This window comes from Bison bison, unplaced genomic scaffold (genome assembly GCF_000754665.1).
Source record: "Bison bison bison isolate TAMUID 2011002044 unplaced genomic scaffold, Bison_UMD1.0 scf7180017864371, whole genome shotgun sequence".
Classification (NCBI taxonomy): domain Eukaryota; kingdom Metazoa; phylum Chordata; class Mammalia; order Artiodactyla; family Bovidae; genus Bison; species Bison bison.
The window spans coordinates 15394522-15407717 of record NW_011494943.1 but is presented as its reverse complement, the minus strand read 5'-3'; the positions used below and the strand labels follow the sequence as shown (position 1 = coordinate 15407717).

The following is a 13196-nucleotide window of genomic DNA, read 5'->3' as shown; positions in this document are numbered from 1 at the left end:
CAAGTTGGTGATGCCATCCAGCCATCTCATTCTCTGTCGTCCCCTTCTCCTCCTGCCCTCAATCTTCCCCAACATCAGGGTCTTTTCTGATGAGTCAGTTGTTCACATCAGATGGCCAAAGTATTGGAGCTTCAGCTTCAGCATCAGTTCTTCCAATGAACATTCAGGATTGATTTCCTTTAGGGTTGACTGGTTTGATCTCCTTGCAGTCCAAAGGACTCTCAAGAGTCCTCTCCAACACTCCAGCTCAATTCTTGGCACTCAGCTCTCTTTATTGTCCAACTCTTATATCCATACATGACTACTGGAAAAACCATAGCTTTGACCAGATGGACCTTTGTTGGCAAAGTAATGTCTCTGCTTTTTCATATGCTATCTAAGTTGGTCATAGCTTTTCTTCCAAGGAGCAAGCGTCTTTAAATTTCATGACTGCAGTCACCATCTGCAGTGATTTTGGAGCCCAAGAAAATAAAGTCTGTCACTATTTCTACTGTTTCCCCATCTATTTATCATGAAGTGATGGGACTGGATGTCATGATCTTTGTTTTTTGAATGTTGAGTTTTAAGCCAACTTTTTCACTCTCCTCTTTCACTTTCATCAAGAGGCTCTTTAATTCCTCCTCACTTTCTGTCATAAGGGTGATGTCATCTGAAGTTATTGATATTTCTCCCAACAAACTTGATTCCAGCTTGTGCTTCATCCAGCCCAGCATTTTGCACAATGTCTTGTGCATATAGGTTAAATAAGCAGGGTGACAATATACAGCCTTGACATACTCCATTCCCAATTTGGAACCAGTCCAATTTTCCGTGTCCAGTTCTAACTGTTGCTTCTTGACCTGCATACAGGTTTCTCAGGAGGCAGGTAAGGTGGTCTGATATTGCAGTATTATTATTCCAGTAATACCAGTTGGTCTGGTATTACTGGAATAATAGTGACTGAATATAGGCCGTGGTCACTTCCTCAGAGCTGTAGGGAGTGATCTTTTGCCCTTCACTGAACACTAGCACAGTGAGAAACTGAAGGTAAAAAACTGTGTTTCCTATTCATGTATGTGGGAAAAGTTGTTGTAATGTCAACAGATAATTTGGGAGAAATACCAAGTGTTTTTGACAGATTATATGTACACTTACATACCGTCTAGCTGCCTGGAAATATCTAGTAAGTGACCTATTTTGAGTCAAAGTACAAATTTCATGAAGATGTTGAATGGTCTGTCTGCCTGAAGTCTGCAGAGGAGTTAAGATTTTATATTTGGAATGCCTAAAAATTTTTAAACTCAAAGAAACAAAGGCAGCCCCAGAAGGGGCAACTTTCTCAGTGATCTCTGTTAGGTGAAACTTCAGATAGCCAAGAGTGTAGATGATTTTTAATGAAACCAGGGCAAGAACCCTCTTCCTAAATTTTAAACTTTTTATCTTCACACTCGTATCCCATTACTTCAGGTAAAGGGTAAGTTATAGCTGATTTGCTCAGCTGTACTTTGCCTCGACATAGGAAATCAATTGAGATAAAATATGATGAAAGTTCATATTGATTCAGAGATTTGCTGTTTTCTTTTTATAAAGTGGAGATTTGTGTCCATGTGTACATAACCACTGACTTTCACTGTTCACTAAGAGGACAGATCAATTGCTGTCAAGTTTTCTTTTTGGGTTCCTTACCTTGTGTTTAAGATCAGTAATAAAGCAGTGATCAATCTATCTACAAAAGAGAGTGGAGATTTCTAAGTATACCTCCTCATTTCCATTTCCACACTATGCTCAGACATCATTGCTTCACTTACAAGCAATCCCTGTCCTCAGCTTTCCAGGTGTAGTAACATTTCCTGTGTTGTTCATTTTTTTTTTAATGTTAATGAGAAGGATTTCAGATATTTTTTAAAAAGTGATATTTCCAGCATTTGTTAAAGAGCTAGAATGACCATACCTACAGGTTAGGAGTCATTTCAAAGCAGAACACTTTCGTGGATGATTCTGTTCTTTGAGAGCTGGGGTCCCAGTAGTATATCTGTGCATGCTCTTAGGGCAAATTTCAAATGCCTGAGGCACAAAGGCAGTAGCTGAAAAGAAGAAAGTGTACAGAACCTTGATGATGACCGTGATAATGATGGAGAGGAAGAGGAGAAGACATTGCTGGTGGTGGTGGTGGCGGCATCAGCTAACATGACTGCATTATGTTTTGAGCACCATGTCAAGTGTGGTCTGTACATTCAGGCTAAATCTCCCCTGCAGTTTCTACATAGGCCCATCACTTTTGTAGGTAGTACTGAGCCAACAGAGTGGTCTAGATTAAAATCACTCTCTGCCCTTCTTGCCCTTGAGGCAAAAGGAACAACCAGAAGATACAAAGCAAACACTGTGCAAATTTAAACAAATAAGAAAACAGAGCTTAAAATTGCAAGTTCCAGCCAGACTGGCTAGACCCTAGATGATATTAAGATGCATGCATTTTCTGAGTTCTTTGAATTTAACACGTGCATCTGACAAAAATCTCACTCCTCCTTCCTATTATCTAATTCTTATCCTCTCTGTCTCTGGGTGCTTAGAAAACTATTTAGTGATAGTTCTTAAGTCTGCATTATTTTATTTTCCATAAGGCTGATTACAACACAATTATAATTTTTTAAATATGCCTTATAAACATATGTTTGTTGAATCTAACATATGGTATTTCTCTGGTTATTTTATTCCTGATGCTTTGTTACAGTATCAGATTGTTTCATGTACTACTTCATGCTGAATAAATTAGAGAGATTAATCTTTATTCTCAGGCCTGCTTCCTATTTTAATCTAGAGGAAAAGCTCAGTTTGTATTTATAAGTTTTATTTATGAATTATGGTACCAAACACATACAAGAGAAATATTGGGTCAAATTTGTTATCTTAGATAAATCAGGGCAATTTCCAAGTTAACAGCTTTTGTTTTCACTTCAAGAAGTTGAGGAGTGGGGTGACAGAAGACAGTGTTAGAGAATAACCATACAGTAACCATGACCAACTTAGTGACCAAACACACACACACAACCATGACTGCTGCTCTTGCTGCTGCTCAACCTGTCTGCGTGCTCATCTTTCTTTCTTAGGTGGTTGCCTATCACTATTGCCAAGCAGATAACGCCTACACCTGCCTGGTGCCTGAGTTCGTCCACAATGTTGCTGCCCTGCTCTGCCGCTCCCCTCAGCTGGCAGCCTATCGGGAGCAGCTTCTCCGAGAGCCTCACCTCCAGAGCATGCTGAGCCTTCGGTCCTGTGTTCAAGACCCCATGGCCTCCTTCCGGAGGGGAGTGCTGGAGCCCCTGGAGAATCTCCACAAAGGTACAGATGAGGTGCAGAGCAGGTGGAAGGTGGAGGCTCTGGAGCCCAAGTTCACCTGGGGGCATGTTATAGAAATGATTATTTTTATCACACTGCCAAAAGTTAAATGTTCCTACAGGGTACAGTTAACAAATAAAAGGTTTTACTCAGAGGAAAAAAAAAAAATAAGAAATTCCTCCAAGAATTGGTAATTCCTTCTCTCTGCATAAAAATTCTCGTTCTCATTTCCAAATACAATGCATTCTTCTTGAACTAAAGATAGTTGAGCTTCCAGTCCTTTCTGTGGAGTTCAAATAGATCACTAAAGCCATGGCTCCCTCTCTATGCCATGGAGTTTCTATGGTTACAAACATCCTCAGTCTTTATATTTGCCTTTTTTTTTATTACTCCACAGTCAGGTAAAATGAAGGGGTTACATAACTATGTGTATGCAAAAAAAAATACTTAATCATCCACTAAAAGGTATTAAGATATTTTTAAGAACTGGGGAGAAGTGATCATGTCCATGCCTTTTCTTTGTTTTAACTCTGCAACTCTGGTGGTATTGTTTTTCAGTTGTGTCCGACTCTTTGCAGCCCCATAGATTGCAGCATGCCAGGCTTCCCTGTCCCTCACTATCTCCCAGAGTTTGTTCAAACTCATGTCCATTGATTTGGTGATGCCATCCAACCATCTCATTCTCTGTCACCCCCTTCTCCTGCCCTCAATCTTTCCCAGCATCAGGGTCTTTTCCAATGAGTCAGCTCTCTGGTGTTGGCCGAGGCCTAAGTGTAACCACCTCATTCTTCACCTCTGCCCCTTCCCCAGCATGTTCTGTCCATGCTGGGAGCCGAAGAAAAGGACCTGAGTAAGCATGAGATGCCTGAGCAATCCTGTTTATCCCTGAGAGACTTACATACTTTCCTTGAACATTTCTCAGGTACTCGTATAAGAATTTGCGTTCTCCTGGCCACTGTCTCATTATGTCGACTTCCATGCTGATCACCATGTATCAGAGTTTTTCTTCTGGACTCCGATAACCTCTGTCTATAGCTTTGCTACCTACCAATCAGCTTTCCCACGCCCTAGACTTTTCTAACATTGAGATTCACCACAAATATTTTAAACATGTTTTCTGTCCATTCAGTCAACCTTTAAATCCCATTAATTGTGCCTTCTTGATGTTTCTCACGTCTCAAAATCATTCCTGCCACTGTCACCCTAAAGGCTGCTCAGCTGCCTGTGACATCACATCTGTGTTGCTGCCGTTACTGGTCTTTGGACTTCTGGTCTAGTGCTGTGTTCACATCATAACACATTTGGAAAATTATTCGAATGTATATAGCACACAGGGGTGAAAAATCAAGACTCCTCGTGGCTGGACATCACTGGTTCTGAAGCTACAGCTGCACGGAGCCCCTGATGCCCGGAGGGCTGAAGGAATTCATGTTTAGGCACATCTCTAACCCATTCATGGCATTCCTGGTGGGTAATATCTGCCCCAGTCTCTACAGTCTTCTAGACTTTACGTACTGCTTCCAGATAAAGCTTTATAAAACAGTGCTCTGGTCACTGAATTTCCCTGTTCAGAAACCTCCAGTGACTCCCTGTTAACTCACTGAATTAACTTCCAGCTCCTTAGTCTGTCATTTAAGGTATTTAATGGCCTGGATCCAACCTACTTTCTAGCCTTATGATCCACTTTTACCCTTATGAACCCTGTGTTTACATATAAACCAAAATATTCACAAATCCCTAAATACTTCCTTAAATTTTCCTGCCTCCATACATCTGCTCATTGATTCCTTTTCTTGATATGCCTTCTCCTCACATCTCAGAATCCTACCCATCTTTCATGGACCACCTTAAATACCACCTTATTCATGAAATACCTGCTGATCCACCAACTTCCTCCAGTAAGTTACAGTGTCCTTCCAAATTGACATTAGGGTTTTTTTTATATCTTACTTATGGTATTTCATATATTACTACCTATATATATTTTACTACATAATATATTACTACATAATATATTTCATATATTACTACATAATATATTTCATATATTACTACCTTTCATATATTACTACTAATTTAATAGAACTTCAATTTTTGTTACTAACATTTATTGAACTTTTATTATATGTCAGATATACTTTGTGCTTTATAGGAATTAGTTGTTTCTATACTTATTCCTTTGTCTGAATTATATGCTGTTGAGGCTAAGAACTTATTCAACTTTTATCCTTCATGGTGATTACCTCAACCATGAACGTAGCAGGCATTTCAGGACATAAATTTTGAACAAATAAGTAAGATAGAAATTGTTCCCATATAGGGATACCTTGAGGGAAGGTCAGTGATACAGGATCTACATTTTAATGCTAATTTAAGGAAAATATCCAAATGTTTGCAGGCTCAGCTCTAGATTCTCAACCATAATTCATGTGTTTTATAATTTTGCTACTAAATATATTTGCTGCTCATTTAGGTCTCCACAACCAGCTTTAGCTATCCCCATTGATAAATGTTCTCTGAGTGAATTTAATTATTCTATCAAATTACCATGTTCTTACCCTGAAAACAAAATCACCATCATGAGCAACAGCTGGAAACACAATTTGTAAAATAAATTAAATACTGAAAATTATTTGATTAATCCCAAAGAAGACTGGAAAGAAAAAACAGAATATATATATATATATTTTTTTTTTTTTTAAGTATGGAACAAGCAAAATGCAAGACTTAAATCAACTATGAGTAATTACATTAAATTTAAATGGACCAAATAATTCTGTTAAAAGGCAGAAACCATCAGACTGGATTATAAAAGCAAGACTCAGTAATATGCCATGCATAGGAAAGTTTATTTAAAGACACAGATTCAAAGTGAAAGAGCAGAAAAATATGTACCCTATAAACATGGAGCATAAGAAAGCTGGAGTGAGTATGTTCATATGAGGAGGAGTGGACTTCAAGACAAGGAGTATGACCAGAGGGGCATTTCATAAACACAAAAGGATCAGTTCATCAGAAGATAAAATAATCCTAAATGCGTATGAACCTAACAGTGAAGTTTCAAAATACATGAATCAAAAACTAAACTAGAACTAAAGAGCTGAATAGACAAATAATTATAGTTGGAGATTTTAACTTCTCTGTCTCAATAACTGTTAGAACAAATAGACAGAAAATTAGTAAGTATATAGAAGATTTTAACAACACTGTCAACCAGTGTGACCCAGTTGGCATTTGTAGAACACTGTCAATAACTGCATAATACACATTCCTTTCAAGTGCACAAGGATTGTATCTGGGCCATAAAATAAGTCTAAATTCAAAAAACTAAAATCTTACAGAAAATGTTCTCTGAGATAATGCAATTTAATTAGAAATCAATACACAGAAAATCCCCAGATATTTAGGAATTTAGCAGTGCAGTTCTAAACAACCCATGAGACAAGGAAGAAACCACAAAGGAAATTATAAAAACTTCAAACTGAGTAGTAAAAAATAAATGATTAAGTTTATGAGTTAATAAACTAGAAAAAAATGAGGAAAATAAACCTAGAGTAAGCAGAAAGAAATAATAAAAAGCAAGAGCTGCAATCTGTGAAATAGAAAATTAATATTTTTAAAAATTAAAATTTATAGCAATAAATTCAACAACTTAAATTGGGCAAATTCTATAAAAAACACAACAAAAGTGACTCAAAAGGAAAGAAAAAAATCTGAATAGCTCTTATCTGTTTAATTTTTAGCTCTTACCTATTTAAGTTCAAATGAAAAAAAACCTCTAAAAAGAAAACTCCAGGCGCAAATGGTTTTATTAATGAGTTTTATCCAGCATTTAAAGAAGAAATAATATAAATCTTGCATAAATGTTTTCAGAAAATAAAGGAGAAGAGAACATTTCTCAGTTTGTTTTATTAGACATGCATACTGCTGAAACCAGCCTTTGGTAAGGACCATACAAGGCAATGGCACCCCACTCCAGTACTCTTGCCTGGAAAATCCCATGGATGGAGGAGCCTGGTAGGCTGTAGTCCATGGGGTCGCTAGGAGTCGGACACAACTGAGCGACTTCACTTTCACTTTTCACTCTCCTGCATTGGAGAAGGAAATGGCAACCCACTCCAGTGTTCTTGCCTGGAGAATCCCAGGGACGGGGGAGCCTGGTGGGCTTCCGTCTATGGAGTCGCACAGAGTCGGACACGACTGAAGCGACGCAGCAGCAGCAGCAGCAGCGTACAAGAAAAGAAAATTATGGGCAAGAATTCCTCATGACCATAATAGCAAAATCCTGGGAAAAACAAAATAGCAAATTGATTAGTTCTACTTGATCAGGAATACAGTGTTTAACATTTGAAAGTTAATTAGTGTGACTCATCATACTAGCAGAATAAATGAGAAAATCTATGTCTTTATGTAAACATATATTTATAATCTCAATAAATGCAGAAAAAAATAATTAGTTAATAGTAAAAATGGTCTGCACACTAGGAATAGAAGAAAACTTAGCCTCATAAAGGACAACTCCAAAACATACACAATGAAATGTTAAGTACATTTCCCCTTTTATCAGGAGCTTGGTGACTTATTTTCAACATTTTTCAGTGGTCCAAGCTAGCACAGTTAAGAAAACAAACAAGCAAACAGTATGAAGATTGGAAAGGAAGAAGTAAAACTTGCTTTATTTGCTGATGTGCTTGTTTACTGGAACACTCTACGGAATCTACAAAAGAAAAGAAAAGCCTGCTAGAATTAGTAAATGTAGAGCTACTGTCGATATGGTCAGTATGTGGTATCTATTGTGTTTATTTTGGATGGCATCACCGACCTGATGGACATGAGTTTGAGCAAGCTCCAAGAGTTGGTGATGGAGTTGCAGCCTGCCATGCTGCAGTCTATGGGGTCACAAAGAGTCAGACACAACTGAGCGACTGAACTGAACTGAATTATGTTTATATACTAGCAGAAAACAGCTGAAAAGTGAAATTTAAAAAGTAGTATGCCAGTTTTAAAACATGGCTGCAAATTCTTTGACATTCCTCCCATCCAGCGTTAGAGTGTGTGTCTCCTTCCCTTGAATTTTAGCAAGCTTGTGACTGCTTCAATCAAGAAAATATGACAAAATGATGCTGTGTATAGTTGAGGCTAGGTTATAAATGGTCATGCTGCTCCCATCTTCTTTACTGAAACGCTTGTTTTTTGGAGATGCATTGCCATGTCACGGGCTTCCCTGGTGGCTCAGTGATAAAGAATCCGCCTGCTAATGCAGAAAATGCAGGTTCAGTTCCTGGGTCAGGAAGATCCCCTGGAGAAGGAAATGACAACCCACTCCAATATCCTTGCCTGGGAAATCCCATGGACAGAGGATCCTTGCGAGCCCATGAGGTCGCAAGAGAGTCAGACACAACTCAGCAACCAAACAACAACAATTGCCACGTGAAAAGACTGACTACTTTGAGTTTATCAACAAGTACGGACCACAAGTAGCAGCCATATTTATCTAAGTTTTCCAGTTGACTGTTCTAGTCAAAAAAGTCATTCTGGCCCTGATACCAGACATGTGGGTTTTTGTTGCAGATGATTCCATTTCCCAGTTATTTGAGTAACAGCTTTTTGATGTAACAGTAGATAACTGGAGCAAATACTATTTTCTATAGAATCAAAATGCTTAAGAATAAATTTAACAAAAGGTGTGTCAAAAGTTCCGCCGTGGGAACTATAAAACATACAAAGCAAAATTAAAGAAGTTAGTAAATGGAAGAGGTATGCCATGTTTGTAGATTGAAGTTTTCCCCAAATTGGTCTATAGATTCAACATAATTCCAATCAAAATCCCAGCAGGATTTTTTTTTTATTTACAACTTTCAGAAATGCAAAGAACCATGAATAGCCAAAACAATCTTAAAAAGAATTGGAAGATCAACAGTTACAGGCCAACAGTACCTGGTTTCAAGACTTAATATAGAGCTATAGAAATCATGACAGGTAGTAATGTGTTAGTAAATGTTTAACAATCAGCCCAGGGATAGGGGCCTGATTTGACCATAAAAAAACTTAACAATCAGCTCTCATGAGCCAACTTGAGCCGCTCTAGCACTCCACTGACAGAGTGGTATTCCCACAAGGAGAGAGAAATAGATCAATGGAACACAATGGAGAATCTAAAGATAAACCCGCAATATGGAGTCAGTTGACCTTCTTCAAAGATGCCAAGATAATTTGGAAAAAAGAATTTTTTGTCATCAAATGATGCTACAACAGCTGGATACCAGTATGGGAAAAAAATGAATCTCAATCCTTATCCTGCATCATACACAAAAATTAACTTGAGATTGTATCCCAAATATAAAAGCAAAATCTCTAAAGCTAATAAAAAACTTAGAATATCTTCACAACCTTGGGGTAGGTAAAGATTTCTTAGGTCCTGAAAATCATCAGTCATGTAAGAAAAAATTAATAAATTGTACTTTGTCAAAATTTTAAATGTCTGCTCCCCATAAGATACTACTAAGAAAAAGGAAAAGAAAATCACAAAGGGGGAGAAAATATTCACTCTGTGTGTGTGCACACTCATGTGTGTATGTGGCATAGTGCTTATATCCACGGTATTTAAAGAATTTCAGTAAGTTATTGAAGAAAGGATAAATCATTTCTGAAATGGACAAAAGATTTAGGTGCTTCACAAAAGAAGATATATAAATCGCCTACCAGCACATAAAAAGGTGTTTGCCATCAGTAGTCATCAGGCAGATACAAATTTAAATCACAATGAGATACCACTTTACATCCACCACAATGGTTAAAATTCTTAAAGCTGAGCATCAAATGTTGATGAGGTATACAACTAGAACCTTTACATATCACTGATGGGAGTTTAAAGTGATACAACTACTTTGGAAGACTAGTTAGCCGTTCCTTATAAAGTTAAATATGAATCTGCCTTATGACCAAACAATTCTAATTCTTATGACCAAGCAGTTTCAAGCAAAATACATTTTAGGTAAATGTATTTACCCAAAAGAAATGAAAACATATATCTACAAAAAGACTCATGCAAGAATGTTTATATCAAAGATTATTCATAGTGGTTAAGAACTGAAAACACCCCAAAGATCTTTCAACAAAAGCATACATAAACAAATTGTATATTCATATGATGCATAATAAATGAATTATTAATATGCTTCTTAGTAATAAAAGGAACAAATTAATAGTAAACTCAACAATGTATTGATAGATAAATCTCAAAAACTTTATGTTAATCATAAGAAGCAAGTATAGTCAATGGTGATGTGAATCAGAACAGTGGTGCCTATTGAGCACTGGACCTCTAGGGTAATGGACATGTTCTATCTTTGCTCAGGATGTTAGTTACAAGGGTATATGTGTTTGTCAAAACTCACCAATGTGTATAGTTTAGATCTTCACAATGAATTGTATTAATTATATATAAATTTTTATCACAATAGTTTTTAAAATAGGGAATTTTTTAAGGTAACTGGAATTTTCTTCCCAGGAAGGTTCAGTAGAAACAGCTTCTATTTAAATTCAGGAGCTACATTTCAACTTATATATTTTTCTTTAAAAAATGAGAGTCAACATTTTTATTTATTTATTTTTTTTGAGAGTCAACATTTTTCACATTTCTTTAAGGTTCTACAAGTGTGGTGACTAAAAACAAACACAGATACATATAAAACAAATGGAAATGTTTCAGAGTTTCTTGATGAACTTTTGCTTTGGCCATCAAGATGAAATGAAAGGTGATACTTGTTTGTTATCACAACTAAAAGGAAGTGCACATAAAGTGCAGCTTTTTTGAACAAAAAATGTTGTCTTATGTGAGTCTTCTTTTCATTTTTGAGAATCCCTATGCAATACACCAGTAATATTAATAAAATAGAATCTCATGCACTAGACCAGTTTTGCCTTTGGTTCTAGCTGTCCCCTCTTCTCTTGCAGTCTCTTTACTTCTTATTTCTCTCAGGTATCTAGAGAGAGTCTTAGAACAGGACTACTAAAGAAGACAGTGCCAAGTATTTATTAAGCATGTATGTAAGTGAGGGCAGTGGGGCATCCCTGCTGAGTACGTATGTACAGGGAATTTAAAACAAGGGTTAACGGGCTTCGGAGACCTTTCCAGGGACTTGTCAGCCAGAACAGTGGCTCCTAAGCATCAGTCCATTTAAAGTTTTCATTAGTCCATGACAAAATAGAAACAGCCTAGAATTTGTGTGGGTGTAAAACACAGATGTGGTTTTGCATAGACATATATGTAAAAGTTAGATAATATCTCCCTTCTTCTACTGTTAAAATATTTTTATTCTATGAAATAATGGTAGTAGTTGTACTGTACATGTTCTTACATGGCAAATTATGAAGCAGATCCTTCGTTGATCCCAATTTTTTTTTAATTTTCATTGATAAAATCTTTTAAAAGCTACTGAGTCAGAGTATGTATTTAAATATACAAAGTTTGAAATGAGCAAGCATTCTTATAAGGCTGGTTGCATTTGAAAGGCAAAGTCTAAAGATCACTAAGGTCTCACTTCTTAAATTTATAATTGAGAGACCTCATCATTTAGCAAAAGAAAAGGAAATTTTTTAGGTTTCAATGAGTCACATTTTTTAAAAAAGAAATGATATATTGTCTACTCATTGGATGAATATTATAGTCTACTGGAAATTTATGGAAATGAAAATTTAATGTTATTAGCATTTGAGTTATTTCATTCATTAAAATGTTCAGATGATAATTTAGAGCGTGTTCTTGATCTTGATGCTTGAAATGTTTTCCCAAAGAAAATTTCACCAGATGCGTGCATTATCATCAGGCTTTTTCTCCACTTGACAATCATGGCTTTCTTACAGCGGAGCCTGGGTGAAGTTAAAGGAGGTCTGACTGAAGTGGTGGAGACAGTGATGTGCTTGTAAATTTTAACAACCAGCTGTAGGAAGGAGGGCTTATAACATTTGCAGTTAAGAGTTAGAGTTAGTCGCTAAGAGTTAGCAACTAAACAACAACAAATTGTATAAATAAATAGTCCCACTTGGACCAGTTTGAAGCTACCAGTTGCTTAACAACCAACTCCTGAAAATATTTCAGTGGATTCTCCTGAACCAGCACAGGATGGCTCCAGCACACCACGGAGTGGGGTTGGTGGTGGTACTCACTAGCCGAGGACAGCTGTAATGTATCTGCCAAGCAGAATGCAATAAAGACATGATTTTGCTTAAAGGAGCCAAGTTCCTCAAAATCAAGAACTTAAGAACCCCCCTTTTGGTGGGTAAATTCCAATTCGTTCCAAGCAGCTCCTCTCTCTTCCTAAGTTCTTTTTACTCCCGAAAGGAACAATGTATTTTCTTAGCTCTACATCATCTAGAATGACATTTCATTAATAATCATTGTTAATAGAGCTGAAATCCATCATTTCTCTTCCTAAAGTCACCAGATGAAAGTAATACTTGAACTCTTCATAATTTGAGAACTGATTTATAGTACTTAAGCTATTGAAATTAAATTTATGTAAAGCTAGTACTTTAGAGGGAAAATATAAAGTTGTATTAATCATGCAAAAAATCTGCATACAATTTGAAACAAAAATATATAGGGTTTTGACTGGTTTTGACTCTTTCAAAGGCTAACGGAACCAATGTGGTACCGAAGTCCACAGACTTCCTTCTGTCCCCAGTTTCACCTTCTTTTTCTTCCTCACATGTTTCCTGTTTCAGGCATCCCAGTGACTTCTCTGTTTCTTCCCCCATGCTTTCCTCTTTTCAGAGCCTGTAAGTTCAGTTCAGTCACTCAGTCATGTCTGACTCTTTGCAACCCCATGGACTGCAGCACGCCAGGCTTCCCTGTCCATCACCAACTCCTGGAGCTTACT

General features: G+C 37.0%; 1 protein-coding gene across 1 annotated transcript in view; it reads left to right on the top strand.

Moving 5' to 3' along the window:
• The window catches only part of TANC2 (tetratricopeptide repeat, ankyrin repeat and coiled-coil containing 2), a 368982-nt gene that overhangs the window by 290973 nt on the left and 64813 nt on the right, over nt 1–13196 (top strand). Inside the window, exon 11 of the mRNA XM_010856460.1 lies at nt 3087–3318. Coding sequence (XP_010854762.1) covers nt 3087–3318 — 232 coding nt within the window. The remainder of the gene's footprint in view (nt 1–3086; nt 3319–13196) is intronic.